This window comes from Ovis aries, chromosome 13, assembly GCF_016772045.2.
Source record: "Ovis aries strain OAR_USU_Benz2616 breed Rambouillet chromosome 13, ARS-UI_Ramb_v3.0, whole genome shotgun sequence".
Taxonomy (NCBI): domain Eukaryota; kingdom Metazoa; phylum Chordata; class Mammalia; order Artiodactyla; family Bovidae; genus Ovis; species Ovis aries.
The window spans coordinates 74,405,284-74,430,100 of NC_056066.1; the positions used below are offsets into that span (position 1 = coordinate 74,405,284).

Below are 24,817 nucleotides of genomic sequence, written 5' to 3' on the forward strand. Positions count from 1 at the left end.
TCCAGCTCTATGTCCAGGAGTGGGATTGCTGGATCATATGGTATGCTGATTTTAGTTTTTGAGGAACCTTCATACCCATTTTCCACAGTGGCTACACCAATGTACAGTCCCACCAACAGCACACAGGCGTTCCCTTTTCTCCACATCCTCTCCAGCATTTGTGACTTGTATACTTCTTTATGATAGCCTTTCTGACAGGTGTGAAGTGATACCTCATAGTTGTTTTAATCTACGTTTCTTTAATAATAAGCAATGCTAAGCTTGTTTCTGTGTGCCTGTTGGCCATCTGTATTTCTTCTCTGCAAAAATGTCTATTCAGGCCTTGAACCCAATATTTTGTTGGGTTGTCTATTTGTTTGTCTGACATTGAGTTGTGTGAGCTGTTTATTTATTTTTTATATTAACCTCTTGTCGGTCATATTATTGGCAAATATTTTCTCCCAGTCCATAGGTTGCCTTTTTATTTTGTTGCTGGTTTCCTTTGCTGTGCAAAATCTTTTAAGTTTAATTAGGTCCCATTTGTTTATTTTTGGTTCTATTTCTTATGCCCATAGGGCACAGATTCAAAAAAAAAGAAAAAGGCATTGCGTGAGTTATGCCAAAGAGTGTTTGCCAGCGTTTTCTTCTAGGAGTTTATGTTTTCAGATCTTGCATTTAGATCTTTATTCCATTTTGAGTTTATCTTTGTATGTGGTGTGAATCAACGTTCTAATCTCATTGTTTTACCATGTTCTCTGTTGTTTCTCTTTACTCTTTCCCCCCATCTTTTCTTGTTTTCTTAAACTGTGTGTGAATGTGTATGTCTATGTGTGTTTGTACGTGAGCGCCTATATTTAATGGAAGCTGGAGAAGGAAATGGCAACCCACTCCAGTATTCTTGCCTGGAGAATCCCATGGACGGAGAAGCCTGGTGGACTACAGTCCACCGGGTCACAAAGAGTCAGACACGACTGAGCAACTTAACTTTCACTTCACTTTACCTCTAGTGGTACTTTGTAGAATTTCTTGAAAGGCTGTATTTAAGGAAGCATTTTCAAAATTCGTTTATTGTCCATATTACCCAAACAACTCAAACTATCTTGAATTAGACCCATTGCTTCAGATTTCTCAGACTCTATATCACATGTACTAATTCCTGCTTCACTGTCACTAGGAAACTAGTTTGTAGAATTCTTGTAAGGGTCTCTTTTCCCTACTCCACTGAATGAATAAATAAAATGTGGAATGTATATATACATGGAAAGTTCTTCAGTCTTTAAAAGCAAGGAAGATTTTGACATATGCTACAATATCGATGATCTTCGAGGACAATATACCAAGTGAAATAAGCCAGTCACAAAAAGACAAATATTCTATGATTACACTTATATGAACCACAAACAGCAGTCAAATTTATAGAGACAGAAGTAGAATTATGGTTTCCAGGAGCAGAAAGAGGGGGAAATGGGGAGCCATTGATTAATACATATAGAATTTCAGTTCTGCAAAATGAAAAGAGTAATAGAAGCTGCCCTCAGGCTACCAATTGCATTTCAGTGAAGATACTTCCTTACTGAAAGGGCCATTTCTTCCTTGCTTCAGAGATGACTGGGTCATGATGTTGCTGATATAGCCAAAAGAATTAGCTATTTCCAGCTATAAAAAGTAGTGAGTGCTCGTAGTTGCCAAGGGGGAGGGGAGAGGGGGAGGAATGGGTTAGGAACTATATCCAACATCTTGTAACAAACCATAATGGAAAATAAATAACAAAAAAAGTAATAGATATGGGTGATGATGATGGTCGCACAACAAGATGAATGTATTTAAAACCACTGAACTGTGTAGTTGGGCTTCCCTGGTGGTTCAGATGGTAAAGAGTCTGCCTGCAATGCAGGAGACCCAGGGGTTGAACCTGGGTCAGGGAGATCCTCTGAAGAAGGAACTGGCCACCCTCTCCAGTATTCTTGCCTGGAGAATTCCATGGACAGAGGAGGAACCTGATGGGCCCCAGTCCATGGGGCCACAGAGTCGGATAAGACCGAACAAATAACACACACGTGTATGTCTACTTTATATATGCATGGCTTCCCTGGTGGCTCAGAGGGTAAAGCGTCTGCCTGCAATGCTGGAGACCCGAGTTCAACCCTGGGTCAGGAAGATCCCCTGGAGAAGGAAATGGCAACCCACTCCAGTATTCTTGCCTGGAAAATCCCATGGACTGAGGAGCCTGGTGGGCTACAAACCATTGGGTCACAAAGAGTCGGACACGACTGAGTGACTTCACTTTCACCACAATTGCAAATAATTTTCATAATAAAAGGAAAGAGACTCTTGCTTTATGCTCAGGGATGCAGAGAGCTAAATAAACGTCCCAAACTTACCTTGAAAAACAGCTGGACAGCTTTGCTCAAACTCACCAATCAACCCATCCAGGATCTAGAGAAAGATGGGCACCTGTCGAGAGAGACACACAGTGGATTACCTGGAGACAAGCAGCAGTCACCAGTAAAAGGAGTACACCTCCAGGGGTAGCAAATGGCTGGAGGCCGAGTGGGCACTGGCAAGATAGCGCAGTCCCTGAGGCTGCAAATACAGCGGGGAGTCCACACCTTCTTTCTCTCCAGGAATCCCACGGGGCCCTCATAGAAAAAAATTTACAGTTCTGATAAAGTCTCTTGGAGGGGCAACACTGGGGAGGGGAGACGAGGCAGTCCCCACTATGGAAGGGCAAGAAATTCCACGTGAAAGCTTTCCTGTCCTTCCTCCAGAGGGACTTTTCTTTTTTTTTTTAATTGATAACAGGGATTTTTCCTTTTTTTTTTTTTTAGATTTATTTATTTTAATTGGAGGCTAATTACTTTACAACAGTGTATTGGTTTTGCCATACATCAACATGAATCTGCCATGGGTGTACACGTGTTCCCCATCCTGAACCCCCTCCCCCTCCTCTCTCCCTGTACCATCCCTCTGGGTCATCCCAGTGCACCAGCCCCAAGCATCCTGTATCCTGCATCGAACCTAGACTGGCAATTCGTTTCTTATAAGATATTATACATGTTTCAATGCCATTCTCTCAAATCATCCCACCTTCTCCCTCTCCCACAGAGTCCAAAAGACTGTTCTATACATCTGTGTCTCTTTTGCTGTCTCACATACAGGGTTATTGTTACCATCTTTCTAAATTCCATATATATATGCCTTAGTATACTGTGTTGGTGTTTTTCTTTCTGGCTTACTTCACTCTGTATAATCGGCTCCAGTTTCATCCACCTCATTAGAACTGATTCAGATGTATTCTTTTTAATGGCTGAGTAATACTCCATTGTGTATATGTACAACAGCTTTCTTATCCATTCATTTGCTGATGGGCATCTAGGTTGCTTCCATGTCCTGGCTATTATAAACAATGCTGCGGTGAACATTGGGTTACATGTGTCTCTTTCAATTCTGGTTTCCTCAGTGTGTATGCCCAGCAGTGGGACTGCTGGGTCATAAGGCAGTTCTATTTCCAGTTTTTTAAGGAATCTCCACACTGTTCTCCATAGTGGCTGTACTAGTTTGCATTCCCATCAACAGTGTAAGAGGGTTCCCTTTTCTCCACACCCTCCCCAGCATTTATTGCTTGTAGACTTTTAGATCACAGCCATTCTGACTGGTGTGAAATGGTACCTCATTGTGGTTTTGATTTGCATTTCTCTGATAATGAGTGATGTTGAGCATCTTTTCATGTGTTTGTTAGCCATCTATATGTCTTCTTTGGAGAAATGTCTTTTAATTCTTTGGCCCATTTTTTGATTGGGTCATTTATTTTTCTGGAATTGAGCTGCAGGAGTTGCTTATATATTTTTGAGATTAGTTGTCAGTTGCTTCATTTGCTATTATTTTCTCCCATTCCAAAGGCTGTCTTTTCACCTTGCTTATAGTTTCCTTTGTTGTGCAGAAGTTTTTAAGTTTAATTAGGTCCCATTTGTTTATTTTTGCTTTTATTTCCAGTATTCTGGGAGGTGGATCATAGAGGATCCTGCTGTGATTTATGTCAGCGAGTGTTTTGCCTATGTTCTCCTCTAGGAGTTTTATAGTTTCTGGTCTTACATTTAGATCTTTAATCCATTTTGAGTTTATTTTTGTGTATGGTGTTAGAAAGTGTTCTAGTTTCATCCTTTTACAAGTGGTTGACCAGTTTTCCCAGCACCACTTGTTAAAGAGATTGTCTTTACTCCATTGTATATTCTTGCCTCCTTTGTCAAAGATAAGGTGTCAATAGATGCGTGGGTTATCTCTGGGCTTTCTGTTTTGTTCCATTGATCTATATTTCTGTCTTTGTGCCAGTACCATACTGTCTTGATGACTGTGGCTTTGTAGTAGAGCCTGAAGTCAGGCAGGTTGATTCCTCCAGTTCCATTCTTCTTTCTCAAGATTGCTTTGGGACTTTTCATTTAGAGAGAATGAAGCAATACTGTTGCGGTGCCAGTGAAATCTCAGTGCAGCAGGAGGAGGGGCCGAAATACTGGCCAGATTCAGAACTTTGTCCCTGGGGGTGGGGGGAAGGGCAAGATCACTAAGACCACTCCCCTGAGACTCGGGACAGTGCATCTACCTAAGACTGAGGCTTAACCAGAATGACAGAGAATGGACCCCAACCACACCTCCTCCTGCCTCACCTGGCTAAAAACACTGAGTAATAAGCAACTTGCAAGAGTGTCATTCTCAGAGCCAGCACGAAGCTGAAATAGGAGCAGTTGTTGGTGGGAAAAAAAACCTGATAAACCCAGCTCCACCCTAAAACACAGACACTATTTCTGTTTTGAGGATGGAATTTAAAATTCATGGTGCACTCAAGACCAACCACAGCAATCGTCAACCAGTCACCCCAAACTCAGCCCTGCTCTGAAATAGATTTACACAAACTCAAAGCCTAGTAGAAGGAAAGGTGAGCCATTTCCAGGGGTAAAAAATGCTACTTACTGGCTCTGGTTCCTTGTGTCTCTCACTGAATAGAGCTATAAAAGCGGTAAAGTAAGTAATAGCTGGCAGATTGGGAAAGACTTCGAGGGCCACATTACTAATCATGAGTTTACTGGCATTTTTTTCCTCCATCAAATATTCCTGGTTAACCAGGAAATAAGCACTAAGGTGCAGAGAGACAGAGCTTCAGAAGAAACTTTCTAAATTTGCATGTGAAAGGGAACTTGCAATGTTCAGAAGAGGTGCAGAAATCCCCAGGGGTTTTTTTTTCTATTTTTTCCTTTCTTTTTTTTTTTAATTGTTTTTCACCCTGGCCCCTAAGAAATTCTATGCTCTTGACAGCTGCAACTAGTACAGGAATTAGAAGGAACCAAGACCCTGAAGGAATGGAAATCTTCCTCGTGGGGTATAGCTGTACTTTTAAGAGAGTAAGTGGACCCCTGCCGTCCTCCATTTCTTTCTTTGTTCTTCTGCCACTTGGCCCTGAATATGGATGCAGTTGTGGAAGTGCCTAGAGGAGCAGGGTAACCGAAGCCCTTGCTTTTAGGTGTTTTGCAGAAACAGAAGATACTCGGGAGATCACAGGGAAAAGAACTCAGGAAAGAGAACCCATAAAGTTATTTGGTTACTCCTAGGCTCACCTCTAAGCATGTATGGAATCCTATTTAACATACCTTGGGAGAAATGAACAAATACACCACTCCCTAGGTCCCAGACTAGCCACTAGGTGGTACATGGGCAGGGAAGTTACTGAATGAACTGCAAAGCTTTAGAAATTGTACTGACATTGGAACCACCACCCACTTAAGACAGATGGAACTTTTAAACCTGAACCTAACCATTTCAATGACTTTTAAAAACAAAATGTCAACCTTTTCCAGTGGATTTAAACAAGACCCAAGAGTCCCATAATACAATATTGAAAATGTCCAATATATAATCCAAAATTATTTAGCATCTCACACGCTAGCAAAGTAATGCTCAAAATTCTCCTAGCCAGGTTTCAACAGCACATGAACCGTGAACTTCCACATGTTCAAGCTGGATTTAGAAAAGGCAGAGGAATCAGAGATCAAATTGCCAACATCTGTTGGATCATAGAAAAAGCAAGAAAATTCCAAAAAAAACACATCTAATTCTACTTTATTGATTACACCAAAGCCTTCGACCGTGTAGATCACAACAAACTATGGAAAATTCTTCAACAGATGGGAATACGAGACCACCTTACCTGCTTCCTGAGAAATCTGTATGCAGGTCAAGAAGCAACATTTAAACCAGACATGGGACAAGGACTGGATCCAAATTGGAAAAGGAGTACATCAAGGCCGTTTATTGTCATCCTGCTTATTTAACTTCTACACAGAGTACATCATGCGAAATGCCACGTTAGATGAAGCACAAACTGGAATTAAGATTTCCAGGAGAAATATAAATAACCTCAGATAGGCAGATGACACCACCTTTATGGCAGAAAGTGAAGAGCAACTGAAAAGCCTCTTGATGAAAGTGCAAAGGAGAGTGGAAAAGCTGGCTTAAAACTCAACATTCAAAAAACAAAGATCATAGCATGCAGTCCCATCCCTTCATGGTAAATAGATGGGGAAACAATGGAAACAGTGACAGACTTTATTTTCTTGGGCTCCAAAACTGCACATGGTGACTGCAGCCATGAAATTAAAAGATGCTTGCTTCTTGGAAAGAAAGTTATGACCAGCTTAGACAGTATATTAAAAATAGAGACGTTACTTTGCCAACAAAGGCTCATCTAGTCAAAGCTATGGTTTGTCCAGTAGTCATGTATGGATGTGAGAGCTGGACTATAAAGAAAGCTGAGCAACAAAGAACTGATGCTTTTGAACTATGGTATTGGAGAAGACTCTTGAGAGTCCCTTGAACTGCAAAGGGATCAAACCGATCAATCCTAAAGGAAATCAGTCCTGAACATTCACTGGAAGGACTGATGCTGAAGCTGAAGGCTCCAGTACTTTGGTCGCCTGATGTGAAGATCTGACTCATTGGAAAAGACCCTGATGCTGAGAAAGATTGAAGGAAGGAGAAGAAGGGGACCACAGAGGATGAGATGGTTGGATGGCATCACCGATTCAATGGACATGAGCTTGAGTAGGCTCCAGGAGTTGGTGATGTGTCAGGGTCCAGCCCCGGTGGATCCAGGGTGATTCGAAGGTGGGGGGACAGAGTCGGTGTCTTTGGAAAAATACGTATTTAATCACAGATACAGAGAGATTAGAAATGGATAGTGCAGTAGGAAGATTAGTGGAGAAAAGGAGGCTGAATAACTTGGATTACATGGAATAGCATCCATGCTCCAGATGGGAATTCAGCCAGAAAAACGGGAGCAAGAAAGAAGTGACATGGGGAATCAGTCTTTCCGGAAACTGATCCGATTTCTTTATTTTGGGGTTGCTTATATACCTTTTGTTACACATAGGGATGAATACAGAGTCACATGGGAGTCAGCAGTCCTGACCTTTATCAAAATCAGGTGCTTCACATAAATGTATCAAAAAGGTACATCATCTTCTGGCCATGAGTGAGACCTGCTGACATTTTATGATCCTTTCTTTCTGATAACCAAAAAACTTATTTCTTTCAAGGGTGTTTTTTCTTAAACCAGGCACCACCCTCCAAATAAAGTTACATTCCTATAGGGTGAGGGTGTAGTGAGTTACAATCAAGAAAGGAATTTATTTAACCCAAGGTTAACATGATTAGTCTTAAAGGTTAATACTTATTTCTCCTATATGCTTAAAGGTTAATACTTATTTTTTCCTATATGCTAGTTATAGTCATTATAAGCGTAGGGAACATGGAGATTTAGCAGCAAACATCAGCCCAACAAATGAAAATCCTTTCACCAATGCTCCCCTTAAGATCTATTTAGTCTTAAGATATGATAAAGTTACATTCTTACATAGCAAGGACACAGTGATTTATAACAAAGTACAGTGATCTATTACAAAAGAGAAAATCCATTAACTCAAAAAGTCTAGTATTGCTAACATCAAACTACTATATTTCCTTTGCTATATTCCAAATACATTGATTAATATATTCCTAGGTGCCTAAGGATATGGAGGCCTGGCAGCAATCATTGACTCAACAAGAAGAAAAAGCCCTATGCTAATTAAGACTCTCAAAATACTCCAAAACTCTCTGTGCTGTTTATGGTTAAGAGGTAGTAAACAATCATGTGGCAGGAGTATGGATAATCTTGTCACACAAGCTAGTCTGTCAGCAGAGAGGTTTGACCTGAGACATCCTTGTCCCACCCAGAGCAGGGAATTAGCAGCAATTATTGACAAAAAAAAAATTGACAAATGAAAAAACCCTTCACCAATATAATTCCTAACCAACCCATTATACTTATAATTTCTAACTCCACAAGAGAATTTGCCTTTAGTAAGTCTAAAACATCTCGTGCCTCTCAGATTTGGAGGCTGTAAACAATCACATGTGGCCGAATGAACCTATAGAGGCGGGCTAGATAACCTTCAGAGGAGTCCGTAAGCTGAAACACTCTTGTCACGCCCAGGAATTTTTATTGCCTTGGAGCTGCATCTCCGAGAGAAACGGTTATGGGCGAGAGCCCCCCGTAAAGTCAGAGGTGTAGGTGAGAGCATAAAACAGACTCTGGTTTTGGGGTAGATGCTCGGGAACAGAGGGTTTCCTGAGGCTTGATCACGCCTTTGCGTATGCCAAGCCTCCTTCCTCATGACCTTTGCCATGGGCGGAGTTCCTCACGCTGGCCCCCGGCAGTGATGGACAGGGAACCCTGGAGTGTTGCAGTCCATGGGATCACAAGGAATTGGACACGACTGAGTGAGTGAACTAGAAACTGGATGAAGGAAAAGGAAAATAACAATTCGTAAGGGAAAAGACTATCCACAGACTCCAATTCTAAAATGAAATAAATGTTGGAATTATCTGACAAAGACTTATTTTTTACATTTCTTTGGTATTTTTTCAAGATAGCAAGTAATAAAAATATAAAATACTTAGTATGCACATGTATACATGGATGTACCAGTGATATTTTCTCCACAAATTCACTGATGTTCTTGAAGAAGAGCAAATACATGAGTGGAAGCTCTCTTGCATTTTGTTGATTCACATAGTAAAGATCAAAGATTACTCTATGCATCTAAAAACTTCTCTCTGTAAATAAGTCATTTAATATTTTTTCAAAATTTTTAAACCTTGACTACACCTTAACTGTTCCAAAAACATCCATTCTCAGTTGACGAACAGCTTGTAATAGGCATCCTAATCTTTCCTATTTCTGTAACTTACTTTGTATTGAATGACAAAGGTCTTACAATAGGAGTTGTTCCCTCTTCTATAAAGTTGGAAGAGGCAAGGTAATTATGATTGAGGGATTTTGTTGTTGTTATCGTTTTTTTAATATTTTTTCACTGGAGTATAGTTATTTTACAAAGTTGTGATAGTTTCTGCTGTACAGCAAAGTGAATCAGTTATATATGCATATATCCACTCCTTTTTAGATTTGCTTCCCATTTAGGTCACTGATGAAGACTTGAAAACAGCTACTATAGAAATTCTGCAGCAAACAATTATGAACACCCTTGAAACTGATGAAAAAGTAAAAAGCCTCAGCAAAGAAATAGATGAGATAAAGAAGACTGAAATAGAAACTTTTTAAGAGAAGAATATGATAACTGAAATAAAAAACTCACTAGATGGGCTTAATATCAGAATGTAGATGACAGAGAAAAGAGCAGTGAACTTGAAGACAGAGCAATAGAAATTATCCAATTTTAACAACAGAGAAAAATATATTGAAAAATGTGTACAGAGCCTCAGGGATGATAACCAAAGTTCTGACATCTGTTTCCTTTCTTTCCTAGGGGAGAATTCTTTCTTTCTTAGGAGAATCCTTTCTTTCCTAGGGAGGAGAATTCTTTCTACCTGGGAAAATTCCTCTTGATACTGGGTACTGAGCAATTCCTGAGCAATTATTGCTTCAGGGATGGGATGCTGTAATCAAAATGCAGCCATTCTCCCTTCTCCTTTTTAAGAAATTTTTTTTTTCCTTTTTTGTTGACGTAGTGGCCTCCCCTGATGGCTCAGGGGTAAAAAATCTGCCTGCCAAGGCAGGAGACACAGGAGACTTGTGTTTGATTTCTGTTTGATCCCTAGATCAGGAAGATCCCCTGGAGAAGGAAATGGCAACCCACTCCAGTATTCTTGCCTGGGAGATCTCATGGACAGAGGAGTCTGACGAGCTATAGACCACAGGGTCGCAAAGAGTCCGCCGACATGACTTAGAGAGTAAACAACGAATAGTCGATTTACAATGTTATGTTAGTTTCTGGTGTACAGCAAAGTGATTCAATTTTATTCATATTTATATGCATGGTATCACTTATATATGGAATCTAAAATATGGCACAAATGAACTTAATCACAAAACAGAAACAAGCTCACAAATACAGAAAACAAACTTACGGTTCTCTTCTTTTCTTAGGTGGTTCTCTCAGGTGGTATTCCATTGTGTTGCTCAAGCTTTCTTGCTCAGATTTTGTAAGTGGACTCCAAAGCTCCCCCAGAGCTGTTTTTGTTCACAGATAACTGTCTAATTATTGTCCTTTGTAGGGGGACAGAGACTGGGGTCTCCTAGGTCATTGTTTTATTGACATCATGCTATATCCATATGTTTTGACCTGTCATATTTTCATTTTCAGTTCAAAATATTTTCTATTTCCTATCATGATTTCATTTTGACCCATGGTTCCTTAGAATTGCCTTATTTTTAATTATATATGGATAATTTTCCAGCTATTTCATTTTATTTTCTAGTTTATTTCCACAGTGGTCGCTTTGAATTTCCACTCTAGTCAGTTTGATTTCAATTTATTGACATTCACTGAGACATCCTTTAACTTTCCCATGTGGCTTCCCTGGTGGCTCAATGGTAAAGAACCTTGCCTGCAATGCCGGAGACACAGTAGATGCGGGTCCAGTTCCCGGGTTGGCAAGATCCCCTGGAGGAGGACATGGCAACTCACTCCAGTACTCTTACCTGGAAAGTCCCATGAACTGAGGAGCCTGCTGGGCTACAGTCCGTAGGGTCGCAAAGAGCTGGACATGTCGGAAGTGACTGAGCACACACGCATGTGCTGGGGGCGGGGGGTAGTATATTCCACAGAAATGTTGAATTCTTTGTTGTTTATTTTTGGCTGCAGTCGGTCTTTATTGCTACACTTGGGCTTTCTCTAGCTGTGGACAGTGGGGACCACTCTCTAGTTGTGTTGGGCAGGCTTCTCATTGTGGCGGCTTCTCTTGTTGAAGAGCCCGGGCTCTAGGTGCAGGGGCGTCAGTAGTTGTGGCTCATGGACTTATTACCCTGAGGCATGTGGAATCTTCCTAGACCAGGGATTGAACTCATGTTCCCTGCATTGGCAGGAGGATCCTTAACCACTGGACCACCAAGAAGTCCTGAATTCTTTTTGATATAAGTTGAGTAGTCACTTTTTGTTTATGTTGCTCAAATATTCTGTCTCTTTGCTGATTTTGTGGGGGAGGGAGCAGACTCATCATCCTATTTATCAGTTACTGAGAGAAGGATGTTAAAACTGCCTGCTGATCGATCATGCTTCTGGCCATGGCAGGCCAGTTTACTTAGGACCAATCCTCCCAGTAAAGCCAAAATGAGATCCCCTGGGGGGCTCTCAGTACACATCTTTGAGTACCAATCACCACCCATTTCCAGAGTGGGTTGACTCCACGCTTTGAAGCTAGATAACCAGGTGCAAAGGCTGTTTCAGTGTGTTCCTAGCACACCCCGGGGTAAATGAGAGTGTTCTCTCTGACAAGTGATTCCAGAGATTTTTCTCAACTTTCTTTTTCTCTAATCACTCAACAGTGACTAGTTCATTGGTTTTGTCCTAAGGCAATCACCCCCTGCTTGTCCAGGAAAACATTAAGGACCTGTGCTCCATTATGCATCTCACTTAATGCTTTTTCTGCACACTGCCCCTCTCTAACTCTATTCCCCACCAGACCCCTTCCTTGAAGCACATCTTTGTCCCCTGACACAGATATACTTCAGTAAACTCAAGTACAGATGTGTTTGGAGAATGAGGTCTGCATATTCATTCATCCTCAAGTTGCCCAGTGAATTTGGATAGGTTCAGTCACCTGTTAGTGCCTGTTTGTTCTCCTTTACTAATTTTGGCAAACAGGATGGGATGGTTGGATGGCATCACCGATTTAATGCACATGAACTTGGGCCAACTCTGGAAGGGACATGGAGGTCTGGCTTGCTGCAGTCCGTGGGGTCGCAAAGAGTTAGACACGACTTAGCAATTGAACAACAACTTATTCTCTGCAGGCTTTACGGGCATAACAGCACAGATCAAAATGGAAAAGTTGCAAATTAGAAATGCTAGGGTCATAGAATTTAATACCAAATTCATGATCCAACCCTTTTGGCAAACTCATCTGTTGCTATTGGAGGCAGGAGGAGGTTAGGGTAGCAGGCTTCCGTGTCTTTCAAGCTCCCTCTCCTCTCCCCCCAAGTCTATATTTAATTTACTCAAGGAGGGAAAATAACTATCATTTGGGGCATTCCAATTCCTTTCTATCCTTCAAGATAGGACCAAGCATCTCTTCTTGCAGGAAGCCTGATTACATCTACCCATACCAACTACCCTGTCTTCTGTACTTTATTGCACTGATTGTCTGTCTGTCCATTGGCCCCTTCTTGTCATGCCTCATTCTGGTTTCCACCTGTTTGGATCATACCTCCTTCCTTGGGTAAAATGCTAACAGATAGAGTTTGTGACACCCTCAGTTAGGTAGAGCGGCCTTGCCACCATCCTGGGCACATGGTAGGCTACCACCCTCCAAAAGTTGCTTACGATTTCTAGGAGTATTTACATCTGAAAATATTCCTGTAGATGCCAAATGATTGAATAAGTAATGGTAATACATTAGGTATTGTTCAGGAAGAGAACTTGGGGAGGCCAGGGGTATTTCCTTTCATTCTAGACCACTGGTGCTATCCCCTTTAGGTAAGATTGTAATTTCATGTGTGTGCACTTGTGGCCTACTCTTTTTGACTCCATGGACTGTCAGGAGCCCGTCAAATTCCTCTGTCCATGAAATTCTCCAGGCAATAATACTGGAGTGGGTTGCCATTTCCTACTCCAGGGGATCTTCCTGACCAAGGGATCAAACCCAAGTCTCTTGCATCTCCCACCTTGGCAGGCAGATTCTTTACCAACTGTGCCACCTGGGAAGTTCATGAACTAGTTAAATCACAGGCCTGAGATTATAGGAGAAAGGCTATACCAAGTTATGGGGATCTCAGAGGAACGGTGTTTTCTGTAGCCATAAGAACATCCCAGGGAGGTTGGTCCATGGACAAAGAAGAGTAGAATCCAGAAACCTTGGCTAAGGACATCAAGCCCCTAAAGGAGGGGGAGGTAGGGGGATCCAGACTGGGAGGCAGGAGCTTCTCTGGTGGTCCGGTGGTTAGGCCTCTGTGCTTCCACTGCAGAAGATACCAGTTCCATCAGTGGTTGGAGAGCTGAGATCCCACATAGTGCAAGATGTGATCAGAAAAACAAAACAAAACTGGGAGGCAGAAGTTTAGAGCTTGTATAAAGTGGGGTGGTATGGTCAGCGAACAATACGGGCATTATGGAAGAAGAAACAGATGTCTCTTTTACTGTCACAGCGTATTTGTCAAGGAATTAAAGCGGTTAACATAATAGCTTAGGGAAGAGGGTTGGCAGGTGGACGTTGCCCTGGGCCCACCCTCCTCACCCCCACCCAAAGCTGAGTCAGGAAGATGATCCTGCTGCAGGTCACGGCACATTCTTCCAAGGCCTCCCAGGTATCCTCCGACTCTCACGGGTGCTTTGTGGGCTGAATGGTGGACAGGATGTTGCTGATTTTGTGGTCTGTATTGCTGCTCACTAGGAGAGAGGAGGGTTAGGTACTCAGTCATCACACAATCCAGAGACAACAGATCTTCCCAAACCATAGGGGCACAGATGCGTTCTGCGGTGTAGGGAAAGGCCACACAAGGCTTCTCTAGGGATGTTTTAAGTCAGCCATGAGCAAGGAGACATAAATGTCAGACCTCCTGAAGTCTGGATGAATCAGGTAGGCCCACAAGCAGACAGTGGGGACTCAGACGAATGAAGAGGCAGGGGAGCCCAGGTTTGATTAGATATTGGAACTGGGAGGGGAGGGGAGGCGGAGTCTCCTGCTGTCTATCTCCCCGCAATTTGGAATCCATAGTCTTTTGGGTTTCCTTTTTTTAAAAATCTTTTGGCTGTACCTTGGGGCATGTGGGATCTTATTTCCCCGATCATGGATCCCCATGCCCCCTGTGTTGAAAGCGCAGAGTTTTAACTACTGGACTGCCAGGGACGTCCCAGGAGTCCACAGTCCTTGAGAACCAGATGGCAAGGCAAGGAAGGGTGCGTCTTAGACCCTACCGTTCGGCTTCAGAAGCATGCAGACATCTCCACAGAAGGCACTGCAGCAGTGATGACCGAGCTGGCACTCCGTGTGAAGCTTGCACTTGACGGCACACTGCTCATTAGTGGGGCTCTTGTTGCAGGGTTTCAGTTTCAGCTTTAGCTCAACTTAGAAGAGTACATGAGTACTGACTCCCAGAAGAAGAGTGTTCCCAGTATTAGCCCCCCCAAGACCCCAGGACCTACTCCACTCATTTCTCTTCTTCCTCTCCCTGCCCGGGGGTCTAGGTGGACTTCCTAGGGCCCAGACTCAAGATCCTGCTCCCACCCCTGCCCCCAACAAACCCAGCCACCCTGAAGTCACCCCTGTGGAATTTAAACTCACAGAACCTGGGTCCTGAAACCCAAGTTTCAGAACAAAGAATCCCAAGAGATCTCCCAGTCTCCCACTCTCATTTTACAGAGTGAGGGGAACCAGGTCCCAGAGCAGAGACTCCACTGTTCCACCTCTGGTGGAAACGGCCCTGCACACCTAGTTCTTCCCTAGAAACATCTATCACTAGTTATTCACCACTCCTCTCCCCTCAATTCTATTGATTTCAATTTTTTTACACCAGTGGTTCTAAATTTCCCTTCATGGAACAGAATTTTTTTATTGGCCTTTAGTCTTAGAATACCCAGGCTTATTTTCCCCTCGATCTATTTTTTATTTATTTTTTCATTGGAGTAGAATTGCTTTACAACAGTGTGAATCAGTTATATGTGAACATATATCTCCTCCCTCTTGGGCCTCCCTGTCACTTCCCCCCGATTCCACCCCTCTAGGTCATCACAGAGCACCACCTCAAGCTGCCTGTTCCATGCAGCAGCGTCCCACTAGGTATCTGTCTTACACATGGTACTGTATTTATGCCAATGCTATTCTTCCAACTCATCCCACTTTCTCATTCCCCTGCTGTGTTCACAAATTCCTTCTCTATGTCTGCATCCCTATTCTTGCCTTGCAATTAGGATCATCAGTACCATTTTTCTAGATGAGTGTGTGTTTTTCTCTCCTTTCCATACCTAATGTTCTGAAATACTCAGATCTGTAAACAAAGGGCATATTTCAAGAAATTATTACCAGTCCTTTTCCAGCTTGTTGCTCAACCTTGAAACTCCTGAGAACATAAACTTCTGGTAGCTCAAGATAAGCTCTAGACCCCATGCAGATTTTCACTGCTAAGTGCGCTCTCCTGGACAAAAACTCTATGTGCACATATTTTAAAAAAAATTCGTTGTAGCATCAGAAGACCCTCAAGATTGAGAACAAAACATTCAGCCCTCCTCTGGTATCCGGACTTTAAAAAAGAACCAGTGCTTCTATTACAGACCCGGGTTCTTCTCTGCAATTGGACCTTCTTCATCTTGAAGCCCAGCCCAAATACCTACTGTAAGGTGGAAGTTCAAAGGAAGAATCTATTCTTTCTTTCCAGCTTCCTGAAACTGGCAGGATTGCCACGCAGGAGAGCATCAGCAGCTGGAGACCCAACAACTTCATGATGCTGTCCCTGGACATGTGAAGGTGAGCCTGGCAGGGGACCCAGCACTTGGGCCAGGTCCTGCAGGGGCTCAAGCAGGGTTTCAGGGTGGGGAGTTGGGAGACCACGTGACTGTCTCTCAGTGCCCCATCTGGTTCTGCCTCCTCTCTGTCTTCAGCCACCACTCCTGGGCTGGGCATTGATGTCTCATGAAGCACTTGCCTCCTCTTATACTTTATATACTCCTCTCATTGTAGAAATGGATTCTTTGTACTTTATTAATTTTTATTTTAACAATTTGAAAAACACAGAAAAGTATGGAGAAGTGTAATGAGGTATTATCAGTTGATTATCCATTACCTAGATATAGATAGATACTAGGGCTTTTTATCTTTCATAAAAGAGAGCTGTAAACTCCCAAATTTTAAAAATTGTAATCCTATGATAAACTGTAATGGAAAAGAATGTTTTTAAATGTGTGTATGTATAACTGAATCACTTTACTTTACAGTGATTTACAACATTGTAAATCAACTATGAAGTGAAGTGAAATGAAAGTTGCTCAGTCATGTCCGACTCTTTGCGATATAGTTCATGGAATTCTCCAGGCCAGAATACTGGAGTGGGTAGCCTTTCCCTTCTCCAGGAGATCTTCCCAACCCAGGGATCAAACCCAGGTCTCCCACATTGTAGGCGGATTCTTTACCAGCTGAGCCACAACGGATTTTTTTTTTTAATTTTTATTTTTACTTTATTTTACTTTACAATACTGTATTGGTTTTGCCATACATTGACATGAATCCACCACGGGTGTACATGCGATCCCAAACATGAACCCCCTCCCACCTCCCTCCCCACAACATCCCTCTGGGTCATCCCCGTGCACCAGCCCCAAGCATGCTGTATCCTGCATCGGACATAGACTGGTGATTCGATTCTTACATGATAGTATACATGTTTCAATGCCGTTCTCCCAAATCATCCCACCCTCTCCCTCTCCCTCTGAGTCCAAAAACCACAACGGATTTTAAATAAAACTTACTTCATTAATCCCCAAAACACTTGTTTACAAGTATTTTAATGTTTACAAGTATTTTAATGACAAAAATCAGGCCCTAGTTTCATGGTGAGAGAGTTTGATGGAAAAAAAGGAATTGCAGAAATAATGATTGAAATAGGAATCTCCCTGGTGGTCCAGTGGCTAAGACTCCATGCTCCCAATGCAGAGGGACCCATGTTCAATCCCCGGTCAGGGAACTGTATTTCAGATGCTGAAACTAAAGATCTTGCATGGTGCAACTAAGACCAGGTGCAGCCAAATCAGTGTATTTTTTAAATATAGTAGTGATTGAAACAATGATTATATTTTAAAAACAAGACAACCACAATGCCATTTTTACTGTTAAGGCCTTGCAGTTATTCCTCCTCCAATTTTAAGGCATAGCCTATTCCAGTCTCCTCTAGTTTTGCTGTGCTTTGAAGTTTCTTACTCTGGTTTAACTTTTTCATCTGCCTGACTTTTATACTTGGTTGAGGGGGATATCTGATATCTTGCTCAGTCCTTGTGGATCATGAGGTGACCTTAAAATTGGAAGCATCACGTCAAGGACAGTGGACCAAAAGGAAGCTGGATCTTCTATAGTTTTGTGGTAGAAGATCTTGTTCTGGATACCTAAATCTTGAATCTTGTGCCTGAAAAACAATTAACATCTCTTATTTAAGCCACCATTTTCTTCTTGGTCACTGTTACCTATAGTTGAAAATCCAAACTGATACCCTAGCAGAACTATATATTAAGATTAGCGTAGAACAAAGGCATGAAAGCTCTCAAAAATTTCAATTTATTTTATTTAATTAGTTCTCAAACAATCTCTCTGAGGAAGCCCCTGTCAGGTATATATATTACCAAAATGAAGTTGTTAAGAAACAGAAGTGGGGTCTAGGAAACAGGATCTCTAAACTGGGAAAAAGCAAAATACCACTCTGGCGGTGAAGGGAGATCCCCAGGGGCACCTGCTCCTGAGGATGTTTACCCAAGCCCCTGGCCCATTGTCCCTTTTCATTGTTCTGAGCTCCAAAGCACTAGCCAGTGTGCTAAGTCACCTCAGTCATGTCCGACTCTTTGCAACCCTACAGACTACAGCCTGCCAGGCTTTTCTGTCCATGGGATTCTCCAGGCAAGATTGCCACAGTTGGTTGCCATTTCCTTCTCCAGGGATCTTCCTGACTAAAGGATTGAACCCCGGTCTCTTGTATTGCAGGTGGATTCTTTACTGTTTGAACCACCAGGAAAGCCCAACAACAGAGGTTATCAAGGGTGCTTGCTCCTGGGGCCAAAGTGATATGGAGGCCAGCATCTTAGGTCTTACTTCAGGAGTCTGGTTTTTCATAAATAGGCAGGTGAGAGACTGTCATGTGTTCACCAAATCCATTTTCCTGTTCTTACTGAGCACAGAGCTAGACTGTAATTCTTAGTCTTTTTTGCCAATAGGTGGGACCACATTATGGCAAACAGAATATTGGAGAGAAATAATAAACTTCACTTCTAGGCCTGGCCCTTAAAAGCCTTCCATATGAGCCTCCATCCTAGCTTTCTTTTCCCATCTGCTGGCTGGATGCAGAAGCAGCCCTAGGAGATGATGGAGCTATAGATGGGAGGAGCCAGGACCCTTGAATCTTGACATGGATCGTTCATTGATCACCCTGATGTATTATGAATAAGGAGAAAATTTACTGTGTTGACCACATAAGTTTTTAAAATTATTTTTAAACTTATTTATTTATTTCTGGCTGAGCTGGGTCTTCGTTGCTGCAAATGGGGGCTACTCTCTAGTTGCACTGTGCGGGCTTCTCATTGTGGTGGTTCCTCTTGTTGCAGAGCACACGCTCTAAGGCCTGCGGGCTTCAGTGGTTGCAGCACATGAGATCTAGAGTACATGGCCCCCCAAGATTTTTATAAACTCTGTATTTTTGCTACAACCATGAGCATGCCAGACTAATACATGGGTCTAATTGAAAGACAGAGTTGAGTGCCTGTGCCCATGATGGGATGGGAACACTTCTGGGGGCTGTTGAGGGTTATAATGAAAGAAATGAAGCCACAGGGATAAAGTACCAACACACACAGAATGCTCAAGATGGTACATCAGTTTATTTGGCAAAGACGTGAGCCTTCTCAAGATTGAAAGGTCAAGGAAGAACAGAAATCCTCAGATGGAGCGAGTGGGTATCCCAACAGAGAACCAGGCAGCCCTCTTCTTGACCACATAGCCTCCAGCCCACACTAGTTAGGAGGAAGTCAGCTTGAAACTAGGATTTTTACTTGAATTTAAAAGGTTCCCTGGAAGAGAAAAGTTAAGTGGTTAAAAGTCACAGAACTCTGGGGGGCATCCATTCCCAAACTTAACTGCTCCTTTAGTCCCAGTTAAGCACCAGGTGCTTCCCTGGTGGCTCAGAGGTTAAAGCGTCTGCCTGCAATGCGGGAGACCTGGGTTCGACCCCTGGGTTGAGAAGATCCCCTGGAGAAGGAAATGGCCACCCACTCCAGTATTCTTGCCTGGAGAATCCCATGGACGGAGGAGTCTGGTGGGCTACAGTCCACGGGGTCACAAAGAGTCAGACATGACTGAGTGACTTAACTAACTTTCTAGTCCCAGTTAATGGAAACAGGGAGTCTTCCTAGAAGATCAGGAGTTACCTGCTTTTAATCAATTTCTCTCAAGAGATTTGCCAGTTGAACAGACAAGTAAAGACATGGTCTCCTTGGGCCTGGCTAAGAAAAGGGGCCAGTGGAGAGGCCAGATTGAGGCAATAATTGGAAGGGGAGATGGGACAAGGGAAGAATGAACAAATTGATGGGTGATGTTGCGGGGAATTGAATGAGAGTGAAAAAATATGTGGAGGGCCCCCATGCTGGTTTCTTGGTTTACTTTGCAGTGAGTGGCAGCCTAGGTGAGGGGGCAGGAGGACGTTGCCTTATGCTGCTTGTCTTTTTGACCAGGGTTTGGGTGATGATATCTTCTGTCCCAGGTCACACCTTCTGAACGAGGACAAGGAGCAGTTAAGGAAGCATCCCCAGGCCAACCTTCCCACCCCAAGCAACTCACTCATCATTCATGCAGATGTTCCCACAGTAGGTCCAGCAGCATGTGTGATTTGGAAAGGAACATTCCCTTAATTTAGTGCATCTTTTTACACAATACCTTAATGATGGAGGCTGTACCCAGCATTGATCAATGTCTTTTAGTCCATCTGGAATCAAGAGGGTAGAAGTTGGCAGTGTCTATCCACCCACCACTTGGACAAGAAACCCTTTCTTAAGTTGAAAAATCCCTGAGCTCTAAGCCACAAAGTATTTTTCTGCCTTTGAAGAGAATCCCTCTGTGAATCCTAGCCCATGGCTTTTTACAGAAGACCATCCTTATATGGCATGACTTCCCTCTTAACACATGTTCCCACAGCATTGCAGGGCTTCGGGTTCTGTCCAGGTTGCCTAAAGATGGGGCTTCAGACAACCCCAACACAGATGACACCACTTCACCAAGTCCGTTCCCATATAACTTTAGATTGCAAGGTCTGTAATAGTCTCTAGCTCTAATTTCCATACCCAATTTTCAGACTGGAAAACTGTAGGCTCAGAGGGAAACTCTGTGTTGGTCCTTTCTCCACCTAAGGTGGTCTGACATTGGCAACTATTATATCCTGCTAGGTTATGGAATGTGGGCAAAAGCCACATTCCCTTTCCATGTACCCACTACGGCTTTCAGAGCTGGGAAAGGAAGCTTGAGAAGATGCCAGTTTTGGAGCAGCCAACCTAATCTTTCTTGGACTTCTCTTGCTTGAAGGAGGACTCTGTTCATTTAAAGGGTGATCCTAGAAATATGGGCCCCGAATCTGTTATAACAGACACCCCAGGCCTGGGCAAAGCACCCTCCTCCCTGGCCACACCACCTACAGACAAGTTTGTTCTTGAGGCCTCCCAGCACAGGCAGAAACATCACAAGCTCATAGGTGAGAAGCATGAGTAGGAGAATCCAGGGCTTCATGGTCGTTTCTACGTGTGTATGGATTAGGCTTTGGCAGAAAGCAGGTCTTTTCCCGATGCTACTAGAGATAGACAGGAATTAAGGGGACAGGGTAGGAAAGAAAGAGAAAATGCTTGTGAATATTGTGCTGTTCTTCTCTTATTTTTCCTTTCCACCCACTGGCACCCAACAGCAAACTAGCCAATGGCTTCCCTGGACTTCTTCCCCATTCACATTAGCTACCCTTTACTTTATGAAATTACCTTTTTTTTTAATGCATTGTTTTTTTCTGATCAAAAAGCAATTTATCTTCAGGTTGTATTGTTAAAACAAAAAAATACAAACAGGAGAGCTTCCCTGGTGGCTCAGCGGTAAACAATCCGCCTACCAATGCGGGAGACACGAGTTTGATCTCTGGTCTGGGAAGACCCCATGTGCCACGGAGCAACTAAGCATGTATGCCACAACTGTTTGTGCTCTGGAGCCCAGGAGCTGAAACTCCTAAGCCCACATGCTGCCACTACTGAAGCCTGAACACTCTAGAGCCTGTGCTCAGCAACAAGAGAAGCCACTGGAATGAGAAGTTCATGCAGTACACCTAGAGAGTAGCCCCCACTCACCAAAACAAGCCTGCACAGCAACGAAGACCCAGCACAGCTAATTTTTTTTTTTTAAAGAGGAAATGGGTAAGTGTTATCCATTATTCCGCCACCCAGAGATAACTGTATAATGTCTATGCTTTTATGTTGTGACCATTATGTTATGAAATTGGAAAAGTAGAACACTTGAAATAGTCTGATCTGTTAAGAACACAGGTAACAGTATGACATAGTGGAAGTTTTAGTTGAGATCTTAAGACAAAGTGGATGAGATAGACGACTCAGCAGGACTTGAGAAAAGTTGCTGACCAAACTTAGAAGCAAGACTTTCACACAGCATTGTGAAGCAACTGTACTCCAATAAAAATTAATAAAATTGTTAAAAACTGAAAAAAAAAAAATTTCATCTGCATAGATGATCCAAAGTTGAAGGAGTTAGAGGATGTTGCAGGAGACTGGTCAAAAGCTTTGCCCAGAGAAGTAGACATGCTGTCTTCTAATTCCAAGCTGGGAGCATAAGCTCTGTGGATGCTACTCAGAGTCTCCAGTATGTCCCCCAACGTTTACGGGGACACTGTAGACTTGTGTTCCAGTCATGGCTGAAGACTCTGAAGGGTAAGGAGTGTGTCTAAAGTGACCTGTGGTAGCAGAGAAGAGGGCTACAGTTTGAGAAGTAGCTGAATTGTAAATGGCCTGATGCCATTTTGTGTCTCCAATGAACTCTTGAAATCACCCATAAGAGAGGACCAAAAGCCCAATGCCAGCCAGTGATCATGTCTACTGTGTGAGAACTTTCCCAGTCTCTTTTAGTGGTCCTTCCTCCCTCTACTACTCAGGGGCCAGAAACTTTTTTAAACCAGTTGGGGGCGGAGGAACAGAATCACAAAGAACCCAAGAGAAAGATGTTGGCCACATCCTCTTCCACAGCTGGAGCCTCTGAGAAAAAGGAGGATCCACAGTTCTAAACAGTTTAGGAAGTTGTGGCTAATTTTGTGGGCCTGTACATTTTAATGATTAGGTTGAGAAAATGTTTTGTGACTAAAGTCACACAAAGTTTTCCTGAAGAAGCAAGGAAAAAACTAGCTGTTTCCTGAATAGAATAAAATCTATTCTGAATAAATAGATTCTGAATAAAATCGAACAGAACAGGGGGAGACAAAAATAATATGATCACATCACGCAAGTCATGCCAACAATACAAAGATAAATATTACGATCATTCCCCATGTCATGAAGAAAACAGGCAAAAATCCATACGTTTGTAGAGTTGCCATTCTAGTTAAGCAAGAGAATAAGCAAATACATATTTGATAGTAAGCACTCAGGAGAAAACAAAGCAGCAGAAAAAAGATGAGATAGCCTGCTGACAACTGGCAGCTGAGGGGTGGGGGAAGTTGGACATGGGGGGAGGAGACTTAATTAGAAGTCCCCGCCCTCTCCCATCTGCTTCCTTCATCCTTTATCTGCTGTCTTGCTCTCTTAAAACCAAACAGGAAGAAAAATGAAAGAATCTAAGAAAAGGGTAAAATTCTGATATCACGAATAACATAGTAACAAGGTAGAGGTTGTTTTTCTCCCTGAAAGTCTTTGTTTAGAAATTTTTCAATCCAGCAGAAGACTACACTGTCCAACATGGTGGCCACTGGGACCTATGACTATATAAATTAATTAACTTAAAGTGCAAGATAAACAACATAATTTTACTGTGTAGCTCAGGGAATTATACCCAGTATCTTGATGGAATATAACCTTAAAAAAAAAAAAAAAACTATGCTGTACACCTGAAACTAACACACTGTCATCAATCAACTATACTTCAATTAAAAATTAAACTTAAGTTTAGTTTCCAGGCATTTCAGGCTTCAATATCCACATGAAGCTAGTGGCTATTCTATTGGATAGGTTAGATGTAGAATGTCTCCATCATCACAGAAAATTCTATGAAACCACTCTCCTCGGAATGAAAAAACATGCCTTTGCTTAAAAGCAAGGCTAGTACTAGAGATTATTTAAAAGGTGTGGAGTTTTTCAAAGGGATCTTTGAAAACTCATTGTCCACTCAGAATACGTGAAATTTGGAAGTTGCAAAAATGCACATTTTAGGCATGTGAATCCCTAGATGCATTGACTTAGAGGCAAATTGGATTTAGGAGATGAGAGACAGTAAGAGAAGGAGATTAATGAAAGAAGAGGAGAGAAAAAGCCCTTAAAAGGCAAAAAAAAAAGCTACTTCCTTGGCGGTCCAGGGGTTAAGGCACCGTGCCTACACTGCAGGGAGCATAGGTTCAATCCTGGTTGGGGAACTAAGATCCCACATACCCCATGGCAGAATCAAAAAACTGAAAAGGTAAAAGATCAGATGTCTGGGGGCTTCCACTCAGATGCTTATATCTGCTCTCCAACCATGTCCATTCAGAACCCACATTCTTGCCAGCCTGCTTCAGCAGGGCATGGGGAGGGCAAATTGTGAAGTTCACCTCCTGCCACATTGGGCAATATTTATACCAAAGGATACAACTTAACTGGTGAAGCTCCAAGCCAAAGGAGCACTCTCTTAGAGCACAGTGGGCTTCCAGAAATCCTGTAAATCACTCACATTTTTTGTGCACTGGAAAGCCAGCTGAGAGTGGTAAGATTCCCAGTCCTTGGTCCGGGCTCAGTGTTCTTCTGATCCTCCAAAGGCAGCAGCACATAGCAAGACAGGTATGTAATGAGGATGCTCTGTTAACCACTTATAGGCAGGGGTGAGGCATAAGAGAACTGGGTGGAGTTGGGCATGGATTGGGACCGACCTCTGAATTCTTGACACCCCCGCCTTTTGCACACAGAAGGAGGAAGACAGACACAATAAATTCAAAGCAATAGGTTCATTGAAGCTGTTTATTTGTATTCAAAAATAGCATTCTAGACGCAAGTTTGCCAGAGCTTTGAGATCTGTTCATTTAAAGAGCCGCATTCTTCGTCCTGTTCTCTGAGCTTCTCACTTGTCCCTAGAGGGCTTGTTCAGGATCCTGGGGTTGCCCCAGTTCCCTTCTTTGCACACCTCAGGTGTACTAAATGATCCCAGGGAGGAAAAGTATCATCCCACCCAGGCTGTGTACCACTCACATACAGAGGTCTGGGTGAATCTTTTGTCCATGATGACACAGGATGTATGGCAATGAAATGGTCTCTAGGCATCACAAAGACACAAAACTACTGCCCCCTCCCCCAGATTCAGGGTCCTGGGCTTTCTAGATGTTAAAGGAGAGAAC

The 24,817-nt window shown here is 42.7% G+C and overlaps 2 protein-coding genes across 2 annotated transcripts; both read right to left on the reverse strand.

The window, feature by feature from the left end:
* Window positions 1–13,630: 13,630 nt before the first annotated feature.
* LOC121816234 (protein WFDC10B-like) lies at window positions 13,631–16,050 on the reverse strand. Its single transcript, XM_042230196.2, has 3 exons — window positions 15,852–16,050; window positions 14,439–14,588; window positions 13,631–13,910 (listed from the first exon to the last, which is right to left on the reverse strand). The coding sequence occupies exons 1-3, from the start codon at window positions 15,976–15,978 to the stop codon at window positions 13,843–13,845; spliced, it is 345 nt and encodes a 114-aa protein (XP_042086130.1). The 5' UTR covers window positions 15,979–16,050; the 3' UTR covers window positions 13,631–13,842.
* Window positions 16,051–19,031: 2,981 nt separating this feature from the next.
* On the reverse strand, window positions 19,032–24,287 carry WFDC9 (WAP four-disulfide core domain 9). The gene is made up of 4 exons (XM_042230198.2): window positions 24,160–24,287; window positions 20,895–21,043; window positions 20,047–20,191; window positions 19,032–19,280 (listed from the first exon to the last, which is right to left on the reverse strand). The coding sequence occupies exons 2-4, from the start codon at window positions 20,983–20,985 to the stop codon at window positions 19,259–19,261; spliced, it is 258 nt and encodes an 85-aa protein (XP_042086132.2). The 5' UTR covers window positions 20,986–21,043; window positions 24,160–24,287; the 3' UTR covers window positions 19,032–19,258.
* Between the last annotated feature and the right edge of the window lie 530 nt (window positions 24,288–24,817).

Coding starts and splice junctions, on each gene's coding strand:
- WFDC9 (XM_042230198.2), bottom strand. CDS start 20,985: ATGAAGCCCTGGATTCTCCTACTCATGCTTCTCACCTATGAGCTTGTG. Junction 20,192..20,894: donor CCTCAAGAACAAACTTGTCT/GTAGGTGGTGTG, acceptor TCTTGATTCCAG/ATGGACTAAAAGACATTGAT. Junction 19,281..20,046: donor AACATCTGCATGAATGATGA/GTGAGTTGCTTG, acceptor TTTCTCTTCCAG/GGAACCTTTTAAATTCAAGT.
- LOC121816234 (XM_042230196.2), bottom strand. CDS start 15,978: ATGTCCAGGGACAGCATCATGAAGTTGTTGGGTCTCCAGCTGCTGATG. Junction 14,589..15,851: donor CTTTGAACTTCCACCTTACA/GTAGGTATTTGG, acceptor TACTCTTCTAAG/TTGAGCTAAAGCTGAAACTG. Junction 13,911..14,438: donor CATGCTTCTGAAGCCGAACG/GTAGGGTCTAAG, acceptor CCTCTCTCCTAG/TGAGCAGCAATACAGACCAC.